Here is a 25,817-nt window from a genome sequence, read left to right as displayed (position 1 = left end):
CCTGTGCGCACACGCCTGCCTGTGAAGATTGAGCCATATCGAATAAATCATAGAGGCTGCTGACAGAATAAGCGGAGGCTAGATACACAGAAAATGGAGGCCGGGCCGCAATTAAAGGGCATTTCTACCTTCAATATGAAAAGTCCATGAAATCTCTCACGTTTTGGAAAATGTGAGTCGGCCATTACGTCTGTGTCTAAGAAACCAGTGGCCATTATAGCCTCAGTCCAATTTTTTTTTTATCCTGTTTTTGCCAAATTAATACAATTTGGTCAAATTTTAGGGATTTATGTAAATCTTTGACATGTTGGAAAACCTGGGTTGACTGACCCATGGCAAATAAAATATTAAAAAGTTGTCCACCTCCTGGAACTTTATTTATATATTTTAGTTTATGTATGCATGTATCTGGGGCTAAAAATCATTTTTTGCAATTGGGTTTCGTTAAATATTTTGCACCGTTTTTTGCATTTACAGACTTTTTGTTTCGATTTTGGTCATAAATTAGCTGAAAGCAGCTCAAAAAAGGAAAAACAAAAGGGTTAGTAATTGTCCCTGGAAAAAAGCTCACTGACAGATTCTCAGTTAGCTCATTCTGCAGCTAGCAATAAACCGTGCGATGCAGAGGCTGTAGGAGGCAAACGGTGCAAAATATTTCATGTTAACCAATCAGCCAAAAATACATGCATTTAAGTAAAAAATAAAAAAAAAAGTTTCCAAAGGTGGAAAACACTAGGGATTTATTGCATTTTTTCCACATAACTGGTGAAAAATAAAAATAAAAAAATGCTAAAATTAATCGCGAAAGACATTGATGCCACTCTCATTGCTTTATTCTCGCTGGAGGACACAGCCCCAGAATATGGATGATGTCCATGAAAGCTGACTTGACTCTCATTAGTAAGGACCTTGTGATGACCTTTAATATGCAGAAATGTCATGGGAAACCGTGGTTCTTATTAATTACATATATACCTTATAATGCACCAGGGCCGTTTTTTATAATATATGACGCAAATAGTAAATCATCCCAATATTGATCACGGTTCTGCTGTTTGTATGCCCATTAGAAACCATAGTAAAATTGTAAATTCTGAGCTCACATTTACTGCAATTCTCTACTTTTTCGTAGTTATGACAAATGGAGCATCCCTTTACTTGTCGGCCTGACAAAAATTGGGCTTTTTTTACCCTTATTTTATATCTTATTTTTCCACCGCTTTCCTGAGTTTTCCAATTTTTGTTTTCTTTTTTTTTTTTTAATCTGCCATATGATTTCAGAGATATGAGCCTTTTTATTTACCAGTATTTTTATTGCCTTTACTGAGTGGGTGTGGCTCCAAGGATCCTCTGGGGTGTGTCTTTAGGCTACTTTGCATAAATACCCTGTGAACAACGCCCCCTTGGTAAAGACCAATAAAATTAGCGCTAAATAAAAAGGACAAAATCTCTGGATCTGTATGGAAGATTTAAGAAAAATAAAAAATGTAATACTAAGGGGAACAGTGGGAAAGCAAAGGGGCTTGACAGTGTCCGAAATATCTCTCTGCCATAGTAATAAAATTTCTAAAAAAAAAAAAGTTGTAAGGATTTCTATGTAAAACAGCTGTAGGCTTCTAAAGAGAAATAGCTGACAACCCCTAAATGAAATGTGGCCCTTATACTACTGGGGCCAACCACGATCCTTAGCAAACATTTTACAATGTACAAAACAGAATTGTGATATATTAATTGGGTAGGAAGGGGTTCCAGGAATTGGGTTCTCCCTAAATTGTCTCAATTGATACAAAGGATGTCTAAGTTCTGTAGTGGTGGAAATATTGAGGTTGCAGTTGCATCTGGACCCTTGAGCCTCAAAGAGGCCCAAAGGTCCTTCAGATTACTTTAAGGGGTTCTCTGGTGAAAATAAGTTGTCACTTACCAACAGGATAAGGTGGAGGTCGACTACTAGGAGAAAGGGGGAACATTTATCCCAGTAAGAATGGAGCGGCGGTGCTCATGCTCAATCGTCACTCCATGTATCCCCGTCCTTGGCTTTTTCAGGCGCTCTATAGAGAGTGAATGGAGCAGCGGTCTGGTGTTCGACCTGCCATGCCATTTTGTAGCAGAGATAAAAGTTCTCCGTAGGGGATACAAACTCTGCTGCTCACTGGTCGGACCCCCACCAATCAGCAAGTTATCACCTAATTTGTTTTCACTGGACAACCCCTTTAAGATTAAATTTTCAGGAACGGACTTGAAGCTTCTGGGCCTTAATACAAAATCAGTAACAAAGCTCCCACCTGCAAGGACCATTAACAGTACTGGTGTCTTCTTACGTGGCAGGGGCTCTTTCGGACCCCATTACAGACCCCATTACGGACCAGGACCCGAATATAACTGGTACCGCCCCCCTCTTACCATTCACCATTACTTGAGCCTTGCCCATTGGCAATGTACCTCGGCATCTTTATTTGGAACAAGGGGGCTCGGTGAAGAATAATATCGCATATTAATATTATTATGTTGTGATGGCTTTAATCATTATTTTTTTTTGTAATTCTTGCTATATATAGAAGCATGAACGGCTTTGATGCCAGCGTTCCCATATCTGGGTCACTGGCAATGACTTGGTACCCAGTTAAAAGAACTGTCAGCATTTCGTTCTTGGATAAAGATTCGCTTGAAGGGGTTTCATTCGGGGAAGGTGGGGGAAAAATGGGCCTTAACCCATTCACCGCCATAGGGCTTGGCCAGTAATGAGTTTAAAGCTTTATTTCCGCTGTTCCCTTTCCCTTAATCCTCGGCCTGGAGGATGAGCAGGGTCTTTACAGGCATAATGTGGCTCAAATCTCGTTAAAGACGTCCTGCTTATTCGCGGCTGCCAGGCTAATTACAGCGGGAGGCTCGCGGCAGACAGATGCCCATCGAGCCCTTCCATCACTGACATGCACACAGATGTCCTTTCCTATCTGTGATGGCGGCCGATGTAGAAGCGAGTTTAGATGGCATCCTATCACTACAGAACACATGTTCCCCGGCATTTAGCCACCACACCAGGGACCAGGACTTTGAAGTGTCACGTTCAGTTCAGCTGCTGTACAACCTCTTAGTGAGGAGGCATAGTGAGGATTGACATGAGGTTCTGCAGCAGCATATGTGTGTAGACTAAGATGTTTTGCAGCAGTTCTATAAATCCTGATCCAGGAGTATAACTATAGTCGGTTCAAGGGTTGTAGTTGCAAAGGGGAATAGTGGGCCCAGAAGGTCCCTTATTCTTAAAGACCCGTGATAGTTGGGGGTCCTGTTGGAAATTATGCCTGACCTCATGCCGTGAAGGCATCACAACTGGCCAACCTCATATTCCCGATGACCTCATGAGATTTCCGGCATATGGTGACCTAATCACATGCTTGGCAATGTGTTCCAGGGAGGGCGGCTATTACAGATGACCTCATAAGGTGAGGCCGTGATGTGACTCATGAGGCCATGACATAAAGATGGACGCTGACGTGCTGCTCTCTTCTCTTCTTCTCTTCCCTCCAGCAGATAATAAGCACCATGGAGACGCAGGCCAGCAATGGTCCCGGCAGTGTGGGCATTCTCAATGGAACAAACGGAGCTGCGGACGACAGTAAAACCAACTTGATCGTCAACTATCTTCCTCAGAACATGACGCAAGAAGAGTTCAAGAGCCTTTTCGGAAGCATCGGAGATATTGAGTCCTGTAAGCTGGTCAGAGATAAAATCACAGGTATGAGGCCATATAAAGGGTTAATAGGTGGCACCATTGGTCACGGTCTGGCCATTATCATTGTGGGCAGGATGGGGTACATGTAGATGTGCCATATGGCAACATGTCGGTCCCATCACAGAGAATGGGATCGAAATGTCACCACCTGGACTAATAAAAAGTCCTCCTTTTTTTGCACAATCAGTTTGAGTGCTGCCTACTTTTTCTAATTATCTACCTATCATTCATTTATCAATTATCTATCTACAGTGGTGTGTAAAACTTTGGGCACCCCCGGTCAAGAATCACTGTTATTGTGAACAGTTAAGCCAGTTGAAGATGAAATGCTCTCTAGAAGGCCTAAAGATGACACATTTCCTTTGTATTTTAGGCCAAAAAATATAGATTTTGTTTAATCTTTTACATTTTAGAAATTACAAAAAGGAAAATGGCCAATGTAAAACTTTGTGCACCCTGCATTGTTAGTATCTAGTACTACTCCCTTTTTGAAAGTATCACTGCTTGTAAACTTTTTTTGTAGCCAGACAAGAGTCTTTCAATTCTTATTTGAGGGATTTTCATCCATTCTTCCTTGGAGAATTCCTCCAGTTCTGTGAGATTCCTGGGTCATCTTCCATCCTCTGCTATTGTGAGGTCTAGCCGCAGATTTTCAATGATGTTCAGGTCAGGGGACTGTGAGGGCCATTGCAAAACCTTCAGCTTGCACATTTTGAGTTCGTCTATTGTGGATTTTGACGTGTGTTTGGGATCATTCTCCATATGTAGAAGCCATCCTCTTCCTCTTTTCATCTTCAGCTTTTTTACAGATGGTGTTATGTTTGCATCAGAATTTTATTGAAATTTAATTGAATACATTCTTCCCTCTTCCCATGAAATGTTCCCTGTGCCATTGGCTGCAACACAACCCCAAAGCGTGATTGATCCACCCTCATGCTTAATGGTTGGCGAGATGATCTTTTCCTGAAATTCTGTGCCCTTTTTTCTCCACACATGCCTTTGATCATTTTGGCCAAAGATTTCTATTTTACCCTCATCGGTCCACAGGACTTATTTCCAAAATGAAAAAGACTAGTTGAGATGTTCTTTTGTATACGTTCGATGCTGAATTTTATGGCGATGCCGCAGGAGAGGTTTTCTTCTGATGACTCTTCCATGAAGGCCATATTTGTGCACATGTTTCTGAACAGTAGAATAATGTACCACAACAAACAAGAGTTCTGATTTGCCTCTCTAGCAATCCTACAAAAAGCTCTCACTGAAATTTGCTTGGTCTTCCATAATTGATCTTGACCTCCACTGTTCCTGGTAACTGCCATTTCCTAATAACATTTCAAACTGAGGAAAGGGCAACTTGAAAACACTTTGCCATCTTCTTATCTATCAATTTATCTATCATCTATCTATGTATCTATCTATTTATCTACAATATTTAGAAGCAAAAATGTAAGCAGCACTCCAATATTTACCCAAAAATAAACTTGACTTTATTTTGGGGTAAATATTGGAGTGGTGCCTGCTTTTTTTTGCTTCTATATTTTTGGCAAATTATGGATAATTTGTGTGGGAGGCCTTTGCACGCACTGTTTATATAGTGTGCTGTTCCATTTTTTCCATAAATATCTAATAACTATCTATTATATATCTATCATCTATCTATCTATCGTTCATCTATTATCTACAGTGGGTATGGAAAGTTTTGAGACCCCTTTACATTTTTCACTCTTTGTTTCATTGCAGCCATTTGGTAAATTCAAAAAAGTTCATATTTTTTTCTCATTAATGTACTCTGCACCCCATCTTGACTGAAAAAACCCCCAGAAATGTACACATTTTTTCAACTTTATTAAGAAAGAAAAACTGAAATATCACATGGTCATAAGTATTCAGACCCTTTGCTCAGACAATCATATTTAAGTCACATGCTGTGCATTTACTTGTGATCCTCCTTGAGATGTTCTACTCCTTCATTGGAGTCCAGCTGACTTTAAGTAAACTGATAGGACTTGATTTGTAAAGGCGCACACTTGTCTATATAAGACCTCACAGCTCACAGTACATGTCAGACCAAATGAGAATCATGAGGTCAAAGGAACTGGACAAGAAGCTCAGAGACAGAGTTGTGGCAAGGCACAGATCTGGACAAGGTTACAAAAGAATTTCTGCAGTACTCAAGGTTCCTGAGAGCACAGTGGCCTCCATAATCCTTAAATGGAATAAGTTTGGTCCCGCCAGAAGTCTTCCTAGACCTGGCCATCCAGCCAAACTGAGCAATCGTGGGAGAAGAGCCTTGGTGAGAGAGGTAAAGACGAACCCCAAAATCACTGTGGCTGAGCTCCACAGATGCAGTAGGGAGATGGGAGAAAGTTCCACAAAGTCATCTATCATTGCAGCCCTCCACCAGTCGGCCCTTTATGGCAGAGTGGCCCGACGGAAGCTTCTTCTCAGTGCCAGACATAAGAAAGCCCGCATAGAGTTTGCTAAAAAGACACATGAAGGATTCCCCCAGATTATGAGAAATAAGATTTTCTGGTCTGATGAGACAAAGATAGAACTTTTTGGTTATATTTCTAAGCGGTATGTGTGGAGAAAACCAGGCACTGCTCATCACCTGCCCAGTACAATCCCAACAGTGAAACATGGTGGTGGCAGCATCATGCTATGGGAGCGTTTTTCAGCTGCAGGGAAATGACTACTGGTTGCCATTGAAGTAAACATGAATGTGGCCAAGTACAGAGATATCCAGGATGAAAACCTCTTCCAGAGTGCTCTGGACCTCAGACTTGGCCGAAGGTTCATCTTCTATCAAGACAATGACCCTAACGCACAGCTAACAAAGGAGTGGCTTCAGAACAACTCTGTGACCATTCTTGAATGGCCCAGCCAGAGCCCTGACCTAAACCCAATTGAGCATCTCTGGAGAGACCTGGAAATGGCTGACCACCAACGTTCACCATCCAACCTGACAGAACTGGAGAGGATATGCAAGGAAGAACGGCAGAGGATCCCCAAATCCAGGTGTGAAAAACTTGTTGCATCATTCCCAAGAAGACTCATGGCTGTACTAGCTCAAAAGGTCACTTCCACTCAATACTGAGTAAAGGGTCTGAATACTTATGACTAGAGTTGGGCGACTTTTGTTGCATTGGGGTCGGGTTTTGGACGAAACTCCGACTTTTTTTTGCCCTAGTCGGACCAGTTTCATCCGACTCAAATTTTGTTTCAGTCGGGTTTCACGAAACCCGATCCGACCAAAGTCGCTCAACTCTACTTACGACCATGTGATATTTCAGTTTTTTCTTTTGCAAAAATTTCTACATTTCTTTTTTTTTGGTCAAGATGGGGTGCAGAGTGTACAGTAATGAGGGAAAAAATGAACTTTTTTTTAATTTAGCAAATGGCTGCAATGAAACAAAGAGCGAAAAAATTAAAGGGGTCTGAATACTTTCTGTACCCACTGTATCTATCTATTATCTATTATGTATCTATTATCCATCCATCCATCTAGAGAAAAAACCTGACCAGCACCTCCTAAGTGTGAACAGGTGCAAGCTGCGATAGCTGCATTATATAGAACAAGGAAAACCCAGCAGCACTGTGTATGAGCCAAGATATATGGAAACACTGAAAACATTGAATCTCAACAGTGTTATTACGCAATAAGATGAACTTACAAAAATGAAGGTTCTTAGCGCATAAATTTGCCAATTTATGTTTATCTATCTATCTTATAGAATAAGATTGCTAACATACAGAAATATTTATCGGATCAGGCATAAATGTTCCTTTCTATCAGGGTGCCAAAACTCATTATTATCTTATCAGGTGTATAAACTTTATAAAACTAATGTAAATATATCCACCTATCTGTATCTGTCTCCTATCTATCCTTCCATCCATCGTCATCCTCTAGCACACTTATTGGACCCGATGCGTTTGACTCAGAACTGGGTCAAAATTGTCCGGTCTTGTTTTTTTTTTTTTCATTCCCACTGATCCCCTGAGTATTTTTTTTTTTAGTTTTTCAAGTCTGCCATATGGTTCCATAGATATGGGCCTTTTTATTTTGTCTTGAATTTTTATGGTCTTTACTAAGAGGGTGTGGCTTACTGTTATTTATGCAGAGCAGCCTAACTATACGCCCCTGAGAAATCTTGTAAGCCACGCCCCTATTTACAAAAACAACACAAAAAATTAGATGTAAACAAAAAGGCTCATATCTCTAGAACCGTATGGTGGTTTTGAAGTAAAAAAAACATCGGATATCCCAGGGGAGCAGTGGGAATAAAATAAGAGCATAAAGTGTCCACTTTTGATCTGGTGACATGTCCCCTTTAAGTCATAACAGAAAGCTTGAAAAGGCTCATTACATGGGCCGATTATTACTCTATGAAAATTGAGCTAAACGATCAGTGATCAGCTTGCTATATAGCCTAAACAGAGCTCACTTTGGGCAGAAAATCTTACTTCTTAGCAGTCTCTCAGAATCTTGAATGACCACCATATTTTAGCATGGTTGTTTTTTTTGTTTTTTTTATTTTTCTTTTCCAGAATCCTAAGTCGCAAATCTAAAATCCTGCCTAGCAAGATTGGAAGTCAGGGGCCTAGAAAAGCTGATTTACATGACATAAACCAGAGGCTGCGTAGTAATAGGATGGGCTACTGTCTTGAAGTCCCTAGCAACCAATCACATGTAAGGGCTATGTCCACCCGGGGTCCCGATACTCCCCTCCTCGCTCCTGCATCCCGGCGTGCTGCTGGACGGGGCTCGCGGCAGACGTCTCCTGCACTGTCGGCCTCGCGGTCAGGGGTTCAGGTCTCGCGCATGCGCACTAGGACACGGGCGCGCGCGCTGCCTACTCCTTTAACCTCTGCGGTGCCAGAACCTGGAAGTACTTCCTGACCAATGGAGCCTCACCGACAGGTATATCAGGCCGCCCTCCCTTAGTGGAGGCCTCTGATTATTGTTTTACATTTTGTGCCAGTACTTAGGCCCTCGAGATCTGGTTCCCAGTGTCTCTGTCTGTCTTGTGACTACGCGCCTTACAGTGTCTTGCTCTCTTTTTGCCGTTTGGTCTTACACCGCTCCTCCTAGTCTTCCCCTCTGTCGCTGTTCCTTCCCGTCCGTCCCAGGTGGTTCCCTGTCTCTTCAATTCCCTTGGCCTCCGACCTTTACCTCCGTCTCTTGCTCCTGTCCCTGTCTGTCCGTGTTACTTGGTGATACCTTCGTCCCGTCTCCTCGGTATTCCTGTCCTGTATTATTTTTTGTCCCTTTTTGACTTTTTACTTCCCTACGAGCCGCTCTCTTGGTACCGGCTGTCGCGGTACTCTTGCCCCCCAGGCCTGCCCTTAGCGATCCCTGTACAGTATAGAGGTTGGATTCATCTGGTTGGCTCGCCCAGTGTGGTTGCGGTACCGCGACCCAGAGGGTCCACTCTAGGAAGTTCGCCGATTCCAGGCGTTAATCACATTACAGCTTTAATGTTTCAACAACACTGTAAGCTGATTTCTAATTGGTTGCCATGGACAGCAAGGCTAGTTCTCCAATCAGAAAAGTGTGGTTACACAGTACTATGAAATGTATGTCGTTATATACACCGTAAGGAGAGGCCAAGATGTGTTCTAGTGCTGGACATAGATTATATAGATGGAGTGTCATGATCCAGGACGGGGTTTCGCTTTGGCCCATCCTGGTCTGATTGGGGGTTAATTGTTCCACCTCTCACTGGCAGAGGGCGGCTATTTAATGCTCACTGGACCTAGGTCCGGTGTCAGTTATACTCCTGCCCTCGGCTGAGTTAGTTGACCTTGTGCGTACGTGTGCCTTGTGCCTGATATCTTGCTTGCTTGTTTGGTTTTGATCCGGTTCTGTCCCTGTTACGAGTTCTGCCTGGCCCTCTTGTACTGCGCTACCTCTCTTGTATGACTCACTGCTTGTGACCCGACTTCTCTCTGCTAGTCCCCTTGGTACCACGTCGCCCTCTTGTGTATGATCTTTGGCTTTGTCTGACCTCCCGTCTGTTTATCCCTCCTGTACCTCGCTGTCCGCACTGTGTATGAATTCCGTTTTGCCTGACTCTGAGTTTTCTGTCTTCTCTGAAAGCAGGACGCTAAGCCCCGCCCCCTTGCAGTCACGTGACCGTAGGTCCCGTGCCGGCTTGCTAAACTTCATCACTCAGGTCCTGTGCACCTATACTTTCTGGCTGCCCTGATCCCCAGGGGTCCCTACAGTGCGGATGAGTCCCTGCTCAGCGGAGGCTGTACGCCGGCGCTGTCAGGATCCTGATATTATAACTGACCGATACCATTTTTTTTTTTTTCTCTGCTCCCCTTCTTCTGTGTATGTGATGGATCCTATGCACGCTCTTTCTGAGCAGGTTAAACACCTGACCCAGATGTCTCAGAAACTCCTTAGAGAACAACGAGTCCTGGCTCAGTCTCAGCAGCTGATCGCTGACACTGTGCAGGGGCTTTTTCATCTGAGGCTCCTGATATTACATTAGTTTCCCCTGAGTCTCCAGTGAAGTTACCGGATACCTTTCCTGGAGATAAAAAAAAGAGTTCAGAGTTTTCAAGGAGGGCTGTAAGCTTTTTTTTTTCCTTACGACCACACTCTTCTGGGGATGAAGGTCAGAGAGTGGGGGTCATTATGTCTCTGTTAAGGGGAGCCCCCCCAAGCTTGGGCTTTCTCCCTCCTGACCACGGCCCCTGAGCGTATGACGGTAGATGCATTTTTTGAGGCCCTGGGGCATATTTATGATGAGCCTGATCGTATGCGTATGGCTGAGGACAGGGTGATGAGTGTGTGCCAGGGGAAGCACTCAGCCTAGTGGTTTTGTTCAGAATTCAGACGCTGGGCTGCTGAGGTCTGTTGGAATGATGCCGCCCTCCAGGGTTTGTTCCGTAGAGGCCTGTCTGAATATCTGAAAGATGCCTTGGCTCTCTACCCTCCACCTTATTCCCTGGAGGATGCTATGACACAGACCATCCGAATGGATCGCCAGATACGGGCGAGGGGAGTGATGCCAAGTGAAAGACCGTTATTCTCCTAAGGAAGGGGAGCCAGTCCGATATTGGAGATCACGGAGATGGGAACCATCGACCTCAAAGAAAATGAAAGGAGACAACGGCGTGTGGGAAAAGGCTGTTTTCACTGTGGCGATTCTGGACATTGGAGAAAGGTTTGCCCCTCCCGTCCACTAACCAAGCGACTGAGCCCGGGTGATTGTCATGGAGGTCACCCAGGCTCTCAGGTACCTTTTTCTGCCTTCTCTAAAATGTTGTTGCAAGTGGAACTTTGTTGTGGGAGTGTCTCCACATCCACTTCTGCCTTCGTGGATTGCGGATCAGCATTGAACTTTATTTACTCTGATTTGGTATCCAGGTGTAAGTTAGGGACAGTTAGGTTGGAGACTCCTATTCACATTGTGGCCATTGACAAAACACCACTGGTAAAGAATGACATTATGTTTCGTACTGAAGAGTTTCTCCTTAAAGTGAGTTCCTTGCACCAGGAACGTATTTCATGTTTTGTGATGGACAACCTGCCAGCGGGACTGGTGTTGGGGTTCCCCTGGCTACAATTGCATAATCCTGTAATTAATTGGGAATGTCGGGACATTGTTAAATGGGGTCCCTATTGTTCTGAGAAATGTCTTGATACTGTGTCTGTGTCGTCCGTGGGTCTGGAAGGTATTCCGGAGTGCCTGATAGACTATAAGGACGTTTTCTCAGAAAAAGAGGCTGAGGTTTTACCACCACACCGCCCATTTGATTGTGCCATTGACCTGGTTCCAGGTGCTAAATTGCCCAAAGCCCGCCTGTATAACCTCTCGGGTCCGGAACGGGCTGCGATGAAGGAATATATTTCCGAGAGCCTCCGTAAGGGACACATTCGTCCTTCTGTTTCTCCTGTGGCGGCGGGGTTCTTTTTTGTAAAGAAAAAAGACGGTGGTTTACGCCCATGCCTCGATTTTCGTGAGTTAAATAAGATAACTGTGAGGAATACGTATCCCCTTCCACTTATTCCTGATTTATACAACCAATTGTCCGGAGCTAAGTGGTTTTCAAAATTAGATCTACGGGGAGCGTATAACCTTATCCGAGTCCGAGACGGAGATGAATGGAAAACCGCTTTTCTCACTACTGAAAGGTTGTTTGAAAATCTGGCCATGCCTTTCGGCTTGACCAATTCTCCAGCGGTCTTCCAAAACTTCATAAATCACGTGTTCTCTGATTTTATTGGGCGTTTTTTGGTGGTATATTTGGATGACATATTGATCTATTCTCCTGATAAACAGACTCACATTGGTCATGTTCGGGCAGTTCTCCAAAGAATCCGGGAGAACTGTCTCTTTGCTAAACTGGAAAAATGTTTGTTTTTTGTTCAGGAACTGTCGTTTCTGGGATTCATCGTGTCTGCTGAAGGATATTGCATGGATCCTAATAAGGTGCAGGCCATTGTCGAGTGGGTTCAACCTTGTGATTTGAAGGCTCTGCAGCGTTTCCTAGGATTCGCCAATTACTATCGCAAATTTATAAAGGGGTTCTCACAGGTGGTTAAACCCCTCACAGACATGACTCAAAAGGGGGCCGATATCAAGAATTGGTCAACCGCAGCGGTAGCGGCATTTCAGTTTTTGAAAACATATTTTATGTCGGCCCCGGTTCTTGTTCAACCGGACCCGTCGGAACCATTTATTGTTGAGGTAGATGCCTCAGAGGTGGGGGTGGGGGCGGTATTGTCCCAGGGACCCGCCACTTTGACCAATTTAAGACCTTGCGCCTTTTTCTCAAAGAAATTCTCTCCTGCGGAGAGAAACTATGATGTGGGAAATCGAGAACTTCTGGCCGTTAAGTTGGCCTTTGAAGAATAGAGGCATTTTTTGGAGGGGGCTGTCCATCCTATAACCGTAATTACTGACCACAAAAACCTAGCTTATATTGAGTCAGCTAAGAGGTTAACTCCTAGACAGGCTAGATGGTCACTTTTTTTTCCCGATTCAACTTCTCGATCACTTTTCAGCCAGGGTCCAAAAATGTCGGAGCGGATGCTTTGTCACGCAGTTTAGATCCGGTGTCCCCCCGGAACCTCCATTCTTCAGCCTGGGGTGGTGGTGGCAGGTATTTTGAATATGTTGGAATGAGAGATTCGGGAAGCCCAGTCTCTTGCACCGCCGGCTAAGCCGGTGGACAAACTTTTTGTGCCAGCTCAGCTTCGCCTTAAGGTCCTCCGGGAGTTCCATGACTCAGTTCTGGGTGGACATCCAGGGATCTCAGCTACCCGGAAGGCCATTGCTAGAGTATTCTGGTGGTCTGCTTTAGCCTCTGATGTTGGGGAATATGTGTCTGCTTGTGATGTTTGTGCCCATGCAAAAACCCCCCATAACCGGCCAGCCGGGGAATTGGTACCACTGCCAATTCCTGAGAGACCATGGACGCATTTGTCCATGGATTTCATCACCAACCTTCCCCCTTCCAAGGGTAATACCGTCGTCTGGGTTGTGGTGGACAGGTTTAGTAAGCAGGCACATTTTGTACCTTTGGCAGCTCTACCTAATGCGGAAACATTGTCCAGATTTAGTTTGTTGAGCATGTGGTGCGGTTGCATGGGGTACCCTTGAATGTGGTGTCTGATAGAGGAGTGCAATTTGTTTCCACATTTTGGAGGGCATTTTGTTAAAGGTTGGGTATTGGTCTGTCCTTTTCATCTGCTTATCATCCAGAGACTAATGGGCAGACCGAGCAGACCAATCAATCGCTGGAGCAAATTCTGCATTGCTTGACCTCAGACCGACAAGATGATTGGTGTTCTGTGTTACCGGTGGCTGAGTTTGAATTTTACAACCGCGTTAACCAGTCTACGGGTACATCTCCCTTTTTCTGCAATTATGGGTTTCATCCTCATTTTGGAGAATTTTCCCGTTTGAATTCTGGGTGTCCTGGGGCGGATGAGACGATCCAGCGGTTGGGGGAGGTATGGCTAGAGGTCCAGAGTAACATTACGAAGGCCCAGGTCAAATTTAAATTTTTTGCGGACAAAAAACGATCCGCGGGACCGGTGTTTCAGATTGAGGATAAGGTATGGTTGTCCACCAAGAATATAAGACTCAAGGTCCCCTCTACGAAGCTTGGACCCAAGTTTATCGGTCCTTATGAAATTACCGAGGCAGTTAACCCGGTGGCTTTTCGGTTGCGTCTCCCGCCATCTCTGCGGATCCCAAATGTTTTTCATAAGGCCCTTTTGAAACCTGTGAGGTCCGCTGGGGAGGGATCATCAGCTTCCCCAACACCGGTTTTGGTTAACGGGCAGTCGGAGTACGAGGTGGAACGAATTGTCGACTCCAGGTTGGTCCGTCGTGCCCTTCAATATCTGGTACATTGGAAAGGCTACGGTCCTGAAGAACGCTCGTGGGTTCCTGCTCGATCGGTTCATGAGGATCGGTTGGCCCGGGCCTTTCACGCCAAGTACCCTGAGAGACCTGGGGGTTCAGTGGCCCCCCATTGAGGGGAGGGTACTGTCATGATCCAGGACGGGGTTTCGCTTTGGCCCGTCCTGGTCTGACTGGGGGTTAATTGTTCCGCCTCTCACTGGCAGAGGGCGGCTATTTAATGCTCACTGGACCTTATACTCCTGCCCTTGGCTGAGTTAGTTGACCTTGTGCGTACGTGTGCCTTGTGCCTGATATCTTGCTTGCTTGTTTGGTTTTGATCCGGTTCTGTCCCTGTTACGAGTTCTGCCTGTCCCTCTTGTACTGCACTACCTCTCGTGTATGACTCTCTGCTTGTGACCCGACTTCTCTCTGCTCGTCCCCTTGGTACCACGTCACCCTCTTGTGTATGACCTTTGGCTTTGTCTGACCTCCCGTCTGTTTATCCCTCCTGTACCTCGCTGTCCGTACTGTGTATGAACTCCGTTTTGCCTGACTCTGAGTTTTCTGTCTTCTCTGAAAGCAGGACGCTAAGCCCCGCCCCCTTGCAGTCACGTGACCGTAGGTCCCGTGCCGGCTTGCTAAACTTCATCACTCAGGTCCTGTGCACCTATACTTTCTGGCTATCCTGATCCCCAGGGGTCCCTACAGTGCGGGTGAGTCCCTGCTCAGCGGAGGCTGTACGCCGGCGCTGTCAGGATCCTGATATTGAGATCATTCAATACGTGCTTCAATAAACTTTATGTATAACATTATGGAGTCCCCCTTTAAGTTGCATATTTGTGTTATAATTGAGATTTATAATTCATCTGATGGTAATTTACTTCTGCTTTGACAGTTGTCATTGTAGATCGGAGATGATAACTTGACTGCCTTCATTTTTTATTGAAAAATGGGATCTCGATTAAATTGTTATGCTGACTCTCTAAAAAGGGTGAATATTAACTCATCCTCCCCTATATCAACAGCATAACATGTCTATGGCCTATGCCCCTCTCCATCTTACGTGCGGATGATAGGGGAGACAGTAATTGTTGGGTGGTCCCTATCGTTGACCTGTCGATCTTCTAACTCATGACGATCTCAATGTGCCTCATAGTGGTGGAGTAAATGGCCGCCATTTTATGTCAGAGCTCATACGTTCCTCTAATAATAACCCTTATTGACCATCGTCCAGTGAGCCTGAATCTGGGGGCGGCCATTTTTAAGGTCCTGATCCCTCTGTTAACATATTTGAGACCTCTAGTGGCCTCGGTAACAAACATTATTTCCTCAAAAATCAGGCTACGACCAAATGGCTTCACTGCCATATTGAAGACCAGGAAGAGAAATTGTGGGAAAGAACATGGTTGACAGATGGAGACATTTTGGAGGTCTTCGGCCAAGGGTCAGGGCTGGACGGTGGAACCCGACCTCTTAGAAGCACAGTTGTGTAAATGTAGCACTATGGTGGATAGGACGCCATTATATATGGGAGTCGTCCTCAGAAACCCTCGTCATATATTCCATCCGTCTCCAAATACATGTATCTAGATGCAGGATCTCGGTACGAGCAGGTGGTGGCTTTGTGGTCACCAGGAGACCTCTGACCCCAGAGTGCAGCTCCAGCCGGGAGCCTTTTGTGCTGTCTCTGACTTCTGTCGTATGAGATAATATTGACCACCAGGTATCTAACTTCTCCCTGCAGGTCAGAGCTTGGGATATGGATTTGTAAACTACGTGGACCCCAATGACGCAGATAAAGCCATAAACACTCTCAATGGCCTGAAGCTACAGACGAAGACTATCAAGGTGAGGAGTGTCTCCTGCATACAGTATCACACTACAGCTTAGATACACCAGCTCAATGGACAGTATCAGACTACGGCTTAGATACACCAGCTGCATGGACAGAATCAGACTATGGCTTAGATACACCAGCTCCATGGACAGTATCAGACTGGCGTAGATACACCAGCTCCATGGACAGTATCAGACTATGGCTTAGATACACCAGCTCCATGGACAGTATCAGACTATGGCTTAGATACACCAGCTCCATGGACAGTATCAGACTATGGCTTAGATACACCAGCTCCATGGACAGTATCAGACTATGGCTTAGATACACCAGCTCCATGGACAGTATCAGACTATGGCTTAGATACACCAGCTCCATGGACAGTATCAGACTATGGCTTAGATACACCAGCTCCATGGACAGTATCAGACTATGGCTTAGATACACCAGCTCCATGGACAGTATCACATAATGGCATAGATACATCAGCTCCATAGACGTACAGCAGAATGGCTTAAATACACCAGCTCAGTAAATAGTATCACACATGATAAGCTTAGATACTTGGGCTCAGCAGTCAGTATCACACATCACTGACGTATATACAATAGCTCAGCAGCACTGTATCACACATGATAGGCTTAGATACTTTGGCTCAGCAGACAGTATTGCACATGATTGGTATATATGCATCAGCTTGGGGGACAGTATCACACATGAAAGGCTTAAATACAGGGTGGGCCATTTATGTGGATACACCTAAATAAAATGGGAATGGTTGGTGATACCAACTTCCTGTTTGTGGCACATTAGTATATGGGAGGGGGAAACTTTTCATGGTGGGTGGTGACCATGGCGACCATCTTGAAGTCGGCCATTTTGGATCCAACTTTATAAATGGCCCACCCTGTGCATTAGTTCAGCAGACAGTGTCACACAAGGAAGAAACGAGATACATCAACTCAGCTGACAGTCTCTAACATGAAAAGCTTAGATACAGCGGATTAGCAGACAGTATGACATTACAGGCTTAGGCTGGTTTCACATTTGCGTTTTTTTGCGCTGGAAAAAAACGCATACGTGCGCATGCGTTTTTTCCCCTATATTTAACATGGGTGCGCATACCTGCGCGCTGGTAAGCGCACGTATGCGATTTTCATGCGCTGCGTTTTTTTGGGGTGTGCGTTTGTATTTTCCAGACGCAGCATGTTGCATTTTTTGGCCCTGCAAAAAAGCGCATGCGCACGTATGCGCACGTTTTGCGCTAAAAATGGCCATTATAGCCTATGGATGCGCATACGTGCGCACTGGCATGCTCATGTATGCGTTTTTTTGCACATGCGTTTTTTTTTGTTAACCATGGAATTTAGGGGTTTGGGTTAGAGTTAGGGTTAGTTAAGGGGGTTTAGGGTTAGGGTTAGGGTCAGGGTCAGGGTTAGGGTTGGGGTTAGGGTCCGGGTTAGGGTTAAGTATGGTTTGGTTAAGGGTTAGGGTCAAGGTTAGGGTTAGGGTCAGGGTTAGGGTTAGGGTTAGGGTTAGGGTCAGGGTTAGGGTTAGGGTCAGGGTTAGGGTTAGGGTTAGGGTTAGTTAGGGTTTAGGGTTTGGGTTAGGGTTAAGTATGGTTTGGTTAAGGGTTAGGGTCAGGGTTAGGGTTAGGTTTAGGGTCAGGGTTAAGGTTAGGGTTAGGGTCAGGGTTAGGGTTAGTAAAGTTATGGTTTGGGTTAGTGTGAGGGGCCACCTAATGTTGGAAAAAAACGCAAACGCGGTAAAAACGCACTAAAAACGCATACAAACGCATAAAAACGCTGCGGTTTTTTCATGCATGCTCATAAAAATGCTTGAAAAAAACGCAGCAGTTGTATGCTTTTGTATGCGTTTTTTCAATGCGTTTTTTTGCGGGAAAAACGCGCTGCAAAAAAAAGCAAGTGTGAAACTAGCCTTAGATACATCAGTTCAGCAGACAATATCACACCAAATAAGTTTAGATTAATCTGCTCTGCAGACAGTATCACACAGGTTTAGATACATTAGTTCAGCAGACAGTATCACACAGGTTTAGATACATTAGTTCAGCAGACAGTATCACTAATAGGATCAGGAACACAGCTCAACAGACAGTATGACGTATAATAGGATTGGATACAGCAGTTCAGCAGACAGTATCACACACAGGATTAGATGCAAGTGTATCAGCAGACAGTATCACACGTTTAGATACATTAGTTCAGTAGACAATATCACACACAGGCTTAGATACAATGTATCAGCAGAAAATATCACACAATATGCTTAGATACAGTGTATCAGCAGAAAATATCACACAATATGCTTAGATACAGTGTATCGGCACACAATATCACACACAGGCTTAGATACAGTGTATTAACAGACAGTAGTACACAAAGGCTTAGAAACAGTGCAACAGTGACAATATCACACACGATTAGATACAATGTTTCAGCAGAGTATTGCACACAAGCTTAGATACAGTGTATCACCAGACAATGTCACATGACAGGCTTATATACAGAGTATCACCAGACAATGTCACATGATAGGCTTAGATACAATGTATCACCAGACAATGTCACACGATAGGCTTAGATACAGTGTATCGGCAAGCAATGTCACACGATAGGCTTAGATACAGTGTATCGGCAGGCAATGTCACATGATAGGCTTAGATACAATGTATCACCACACAATGTCACATGATAGACTTAGATACAATGTATCACCAGACAATGTCACATGATAGGCTTAGATACAGTGTATCGGCAAGCAATGTCACATGATAGGCTTAGATCCAGTGTATCACCAGACAATGTCACACGATAGGCTTAGATACAATGTATCACCAGACAATGTCACACGATAGGCTTAGATACAATGTATCACCAGACAATGTCACATGATAGGCTTAGATACAGTGTATCTGCAGGCAATATCCCACAATAGGCTTAGATAAATCAGTTCAGCAAACTGTATTGCACATTATGAGCTTAGATACAGGGGATCAGCAGACAGTATCACACGTGATATGCTTAGATATACCGACTCAGCAGAAGGTATCACACCTGACATCTTGCTGTAGAGTATCACCCACGATGCGCTGAGATACACCTGCTCAGGTGCACATTATCACATGTAGCTTAGATACGCCATGTCATTGGGATGAACAATCCATATTTCCCACTTGTGACGTGAGCGGTGTGTCCATACAGAGAATGGGAGTAATGACTGTATCCCACCCTACCACAATGGAGTCAGATGTGCCCCCCGCCCTGCCGGCTGCACTGACAGATGCCCCCTATCTCTCCATCTTCTCCCTGAAGGTCAGGTCTTATGGTGGAGGCAGCAGGTCAGGGAGGACAGGAAAATTCTTTTATTTGTCTTCCCTTTGTCATTGAAATATTGGGCCCTGGGGGAGAGGGAGGCTGTGAATAGTGGGGCGAGGGGGGAGGAGGCCAGACAAAGGCCCTCCGCCATCTGTCCCCTCTCCGGCTAATTACGGGGTATTTCCCCTGGAGATTAAGTGATGGGGGGCAGCAGAGATTGGCGCAGGAAGCCAGCTGCTGTGATTAAAACCCAAATCAGCTCCTCACAGGAAAAGTTACAGGATAAGTCCTGTGTAGCCGAAAAGTGACTTAATCAAGGGTAAAAATGGCGAGGTCAGGCGCGCAGCGGCGGCTCCGTGACCGAACACAGCGCCGTGTATAATGGCTGTCATCTCCACTCCGACCTAATGAAAGTGACACGTAGCACGCGGCCATCGTGCCATGGGACAACACAATGCGCTGCCCCTGCATCTAATGTAAATGGAAATCAGCCCAACAACAAGACTACAACTCCCAGCAGAGCATTGTAACATTATTTTATCATGAATTAAGAGATATTTAATACAGGGGATTACTACACCCCCCACCATCCGGCAAAGTGTGGCAACAATGCGCCTCTCTCACCCCGGAGGACCCGGCACATCCATATATTACACACAGACCATTCATTTCAGTGAGAACTGTGTAATACTTCATTTATCCTGTGGTGGCGCTGCAGAAGAATTAAACATTTGCTTCTTATCTCCTACTGCGCTGCTGCTCTGTAAGCCATATATAGGTGACACAGTATACTATAGGGGATGTTCACTATAGCAATAGTGCCCCTCTCTGACCTCCATATAGCAATAGTGCCCCTCTCTGTGCCTCCATTTAGCACTAGTGCCCCTCTCTGGCCTCCATATAGCAATAGTGCCCCTCTCTGGCCTCCACTTAGCAATAGTGCTCCTCTCTGGCCTCCATAAAGGAATAGAGCCCCTCTCTGGCCTGCATATAGCAATAGTGCCCCTCTCTGCGCCTCCCATCTAGCAATAGTGCCCCTCTCTGTGCCTCCATATAGCAATAGTGCCCCTCTCTGACCTCCATATAGCAATAGTGCCCCTCTCTGTGCCTCCATTTAGCACTAGTGCTCCTCTCTGGCCTCCATTTAGCAATAGTGCCCCTCTCTGTGCCTCCATATAGCAATAGTGCCCCTCTCTGTGCCTCCATATAGCAATACTGCCCCTCTCTGACCTCCATATAGCAATAGTGCCCCTCTCTATGCCTCCATATAGCAATAGTGCCCCTCTCTGTGCCTCCATATAGCAATAGTGCCCCTCTCTGTGCCTCCATATAGCAATAGTGCCCCTCTCTGACCTCCATACTGCAATAGTGCCCCTCTCTGTGCCTCCATATAACAATAGTGCCCCCTCTGTGCCCCCATATAGCAATAGTGCCCCTCTCTGTGCCTCCATATAGCAATAGTGCCCCTCTCTGTGCTCCATATAGCAATAGTGCCCCTCTCTGTGCCTCCATATAGCAATAGTGCCCCTCTCTGACCTCCATATAGCAATAGTGCCCCTCTCTGACCTCCATATAGCAATAGTGCCCCTCTCTATGCCTCCATATAGCAAAAGTGCCCCTCTCTGTGCCTCCATATAGCAATAGTGCCCCTCTCTGTGCCTCCATATAGCAATAGTGTCCCTCTCTGGCCTCCATAGAGCAATAACACTCCTCTCTGTGCCTCCATATAGCAATAGTGCCCCTCTCTGTGCCTCCATATAGCAATAGTGTCCCTCTCTGGCCTCCATAGAGCAATAGTGTCCCTCTCTGGCCTCCATATAGCAATAGTGCCCCTCTCTGACCTCCATATAGCAATAGTGCCCCTCTCTATGCCTCCATATAGCAATAGTGTCCCTCTCTGGCCTCCATAGAGCAATAATACTCCTCTCTGTAACTCCATATAGCAATAGTGCCCCTCTCTGGCCTCCATATAGCAATAGTGCCCCTCTCTGTGCCTCCATATAGCAATAGTGCCCCTCTCTGACCTCCATACTGCAATAGTGCCCCTCTCTGTGCCTCCATATAACAATAGTGCCCCCTCTGTGCCCCCATATAGCAATAGTGCCCCTCTCTGTGCCTCCATATAGCAATAGTGCCCCTCTCTGTGCTCCATATAGCAATAGTGCCCCTCTCTGTGCCTCCATATAGCAATAGTGCCCCTCTCTGACCTCCATATAGCAATAGTGCCCCTCTCTGACCTCCATATAGCAATAGTGCCCCTCTCTATGCCTCCATATAGCAAAAGTGCCCCTCTCTGTGCCTCCATATAGCAATAGTGCCCCTCTCTGTGCCTCCATATAGCAATAGTGTCCCTCTCTGGCCTCCATAGAGCAATAGTGTCCCTCTCTGGCCTCCATAGAGCAATAACACTCCTCTCTGTTCCTCCATATAGCAATAGTGCTCCTCTCTGTGCCTCCATATAGCAATAGTGTCCCTCTCTGGCCTCCATAGAGGAATAGTGTCCCTCTCTGGCCTCCATATAGCAATAGTGCCCCTCTCTGACCTCCATATAGCAATAGTGCCCCTCCCTATGCCTCCATATAGCAATAGTGTCCCTCTCTGGCCTCCATAGAGCAATAATACTCCTCTCTGTAACTCCATATAGCAATAGTGCCCCTCTCTGTGCCTCCATATAGTAATAGTGTCCCTCTCTGGCCTCCATAGAGCAATAGTGCCCCTCTCTGTGCCTCCATATAGTAATAGTGCTCACCCTCTCTGGCCTCCATATAGCAATACTGCCTCTCTCTAGTTTCCATATAGCAATAGTACTCCTCTCTGGCCTCTATATAGTAATAGAGCCCCACTCTGTGCCTCCAAAAAGTAAAAGTGCCTCTCTCTGTGCCTGCATATAGCAATAGTGCCCCTCTCTGGCCTACATATAGCAATAGTGCCCCTCTCTGTGCCTTCATATAGCAATAGTGTCCCTCTCTGGCCTCCATAGAGCAATAGAGCCCCTCTCTGTGCCTCCATATAACAATAGTGCCCCTCTCTGTACCTCCATATAGCAATAGTGCCCCTCTCTGTACCTCCATATAGCAATAGTGTCCCTCTCTGTACCTCCATATAGCAATAGTGCCCCTCTCTGTACCTGCATATAGCAATAGTGTCCCTCTCTGGCCTCCATAGAGCAATAGTACTCCTCTCTGTGCCTCCATATAGCAATAGTGTCCCTCTCTGTGCCTCCATATAGCAATAGTGCCCCTCTCTGTGCCTCCATATAGCAATAGTGCCCCTCTGTGCCTCCATATAGCAATAGTGCTCCTCTCTGTGACTCCATATAGCAATAGTGTCCCTCTCTGGCCTCCATATAGCAATAGTGCCGCTCTCTGTGCCTCCATATAGCAATAGTGCCCCTCTGTACCTCCATATAGCAATAGTGGCCCTCTCTGGCCTCCATAGAGCAATAGTACTCCTCTCTGTGCCTCCATATAGCAATAGTCCCCCTCTCTGTGCCTCCATTTATAAACAGTGCCCCTCTCTGTGCCTCCATTTATCAACAGTGCCCCTCTATGGCCTCCCTATACACAACAGTGCCCCTCATTGGCCTCCATATAGCAATACTGCCCCTCTGTGGCCTCCATATAGCAATACTGCCCCTCTCTAGCTTCCATATAGCAATAGTACTCCTCTCTGGCCACCATATAGCAATAGAGCCCCACTCTGTGCCTCCAAAAAGCAAAAGTGCCTCTCTCTGTGCCTCCATATAGCAATAGGGCCCCTCTCTCGCCTCCATATAGCAATAGTGCCCCTCTCTTTGCCTCCATATAGCAATAGTGCTCCTCTCTGGACTCCATATAGCATTAGTACCCCTCTCTGTGCCTCCTGTGAGGCAGTGACCACTGTTACAGCTAGGGGGCGCTTTGTGTTTCCCTTAGGATGCGATCGGAGGCGTATTGAGGCCATGGGAGTGCGTGGCAGTCACAGGAGTAACTGTGATGGTGAGACAGTGACTGGCGCCATTGTGAATGTCCAGTGTTATGAATGGGTCACCGAGGAGGAGAGCAGGTCCAGGCTAAGCCACAGAAAACCAGAGAGGTTGGTACCTAAGCAGATTGCAGACCCCTGAACCTATCCACACAACTAGCGGTAGCCGTGGAGCGTGCCTATGATGATCCTAGATGCCTCGGCACAGCCGGAGAGCTAACTAAGCCAAAAGCAAGAAAGGGGAAATTTAAACTCCCCCAGAGCAGACACCAAAGGAAGATAGCCCCCAAACATATATTGTCGGTGAGACAAGATGAAAACACAAACACAGGCAGGAAAAAAGACTGAGCAAATGATGGGGCCCACACTGACTAGACAGGACAGGAAAGGAAAGACACTGTCTGCAATCACGCAAAAAACCCTGCAAAAAGTCCAACACGTCTGATGCAAAAAACACTGAAGTCACACGACTTCTCCCCCCACTATATCAGCACTTTGGTATATTCTGAAAGCAAAGCAAAAAGAGACCAATATAACAGGGGATAAAACAAACTGGCACAAGCAGTAATATATGGGCGGTGATCAGGCACAGCCCCAGCCGGAGCTGGATGACCCGCACCAAGAAGAAATAGGCAAAATCAGATCAAATGCAAACAGAATAGCATATAAACCACTTAGCTGAACATGCAGGGACAGAGCTGGAGAAATCAGACCTCAGGAGGAACAGGAAGCAAATCACCAGCAGGGATAGAGGGAGTCAGCTGTCTTAAATTCCAATCTGAACCCCAGATCTCCAATCGTCATCATCATTATCAGGTGGCAAGCCTCTGTCAATCAGATCAGCTCCATTACCTCCAGTAACCACCAGAGGGAGCCCAGAAAGAGAACTCACAGCCCCTCGGTCGATCTGACCAGCTCCACTCCCTTCAGTAATAACCAAAGGGAGGCCAGAAAGCGAATTCACAACAGTACCCCCCCCCTTGAGGAGGGGTCACCGAACCCTCATCCACGCCAAAAGGCCGATCAGGATGGGCCCAGTGAAAAGCACGAACCAATCTTTCAGCATGAATGTCAGAAGCAGAGACCCAAGAATTATCCTCCTGGCCATAACCCTTCCATTTGCCCAAGTACTGGAGTCTCCATCTAGCCAAACGAGAATCCAATATTTTTTCTACCTCATACAAATTGCCTTTAACCAATACAGGGTCAGGAGGTGCCACCATAGGAACTACTGGCTCCACAAACCTCTTCAACAGAGATTTATGAATCACGTTATGGATCTTAAACGTAACTGGAAGAGCCAATCGGAAAGAAACGGGATTAAGGATCTCCAAAATCTTATAAGGTCCAGTGAATCTTGGCTTGAATTTTGGAGACGCAACCTTCATAGGAATATTCTTTGAAGACAACCAAACCATATCACCCACTTTAAACCGGGGACCAATGGTCCTATGCCGGTTGGAAAACCGTTGGGCTTTTTCCTGAGAGTGGGACAGCTTATCCACCACTTGGTCCCAAATCTGCTGCATTCTCTCTACTACAGAGTCCATACTTGGGCGGGCCGAAGATTCCACTTGCCCTGAAGGGCTTGGACCGAGAACAAGTCCCACAGGACTGCACAAAATTCCTAACATCACGAGATAAGGCAGGCCACCAAAAAGACCGACTCACCAAATCTCTGGTACCAAAAATACCTGGGTGACCAGCCAATGCGGAGCAATGAATTTCAGACATTACTCTTTTCCTCCACTGGTCAGGGACATACAATTTTCCCATAGGGCAACGTTCAGGTTTGTCCTCCTGAAATTCCTCCAGGGCACGTCTCAAATGAGGTGAAATAGCAAAAAGATCTACACCCTCATTTAGAATGGTAGTAGGCTCGGTCACAATAAGAGAATCCGCAAAGAAACTCCTAGAGAGGGCGTCAGCCTTAACATTCTTAGTGCCCGGAAGAAAAGAGACCACAAAATTAAAACGCGTGAAAAACAAAGCCCACCTAGCCTGTCTAGGATTCAATCGTTTGGCTGATTCAAGATAAATCAAATTCTTGTGGTCGGTGAGGACCACAACTTGATGTCTAGCTCCCTCCAACCAATGTCTCCACTCTTCAAATGCTCATTTCATTGCCATCAATTCCCAATTCCCCACGTCATAGTTGCGTTCAGATGGGGAGAATTTTAGAGAAAAGAAGGCACAGGGATTCATCTTAGAAGTCACCGGATCTTTTTGGGACAAAACGGGCTCCTGCAGCAATCTCAGAAGCATCTACCTCCACCTGAAATGTGAGTGAGACATCAGGTTGCCGTAGAACCGGAGCAGAAGTGAATCTCCGCTTAAGCTCCTGAAATGCTGAGACAGCCTCAGGAGACCAATTCAGCACATCAGCGCCCTTTTTGGTCAAATCAGTCAGTGGTTTAACAAGACCATAAAAATTACTTATAAATTTACGGTAGAGATTAGCAAAACCCAAAAACTTCTGGAGAGCCTTCAAAGAAGTAGGCTGAACCCAATCATAAATGGCCTGTATCTTGGTGATCAATGAGTGGAACAGGCTGCCACGAGAAGTGGTGAGTTCT

At 45.7% G+C, this 25,817-nt stretch overlaps 1 protein-coding gene across 5 annotated transcripts in view; it reads left to right on the top strand.

Moving 5' to 3' along the window:
• ELAVL3 (ELAV like RNA binding protein 3) overlaps window positions 1-25,817 on the top strand; it is a 153,760-nt gene that overhangs the window by 48,646 nt on the left and 79,297 nt on the right. For 4 of the 5 annotated variants that reach the window (XM_073587451.1, XM_073587449.1, XM_073587454.1 and 1 more), the window contains exons 2-3: window positions 3,526-3,733; window positions 15,848-15,951. In XM_073587451.1, coding sequence (XP_073443552.1) covers window positions 3,526-3,733; window positions 15,848-15,951 — 312 coding nt within the window. The remainder of the gene's footprint in view (window positions 1-3,525; window positions 3,734-15,847; window positions 15,952-25,817) is intronic. The other variant, XM_073587450.1, reaches the window with a different exon arrangement.

Source organism: Dendrobates tinctorius, unplaced genomic scaffold, assembly GCF_039654945.1.
Source record: "Dendrobates tinctorius isolate UK_male_01 unplaced genomic scaffold, ASM3965494v1 ptg000099l, whole genome shotgun sequence".
In the NCBI taxonomy this organism is placed as follows: domain Eukaryota; kingdom Metazoa; phylum Chordata; class Amphibia; order Anura; family Dendrobatidae; genus Dendrobates; species Dendrobates tinctorius.
This window is presented reverse-complemented; position numbering and strand designations above follow the sequence as displayed.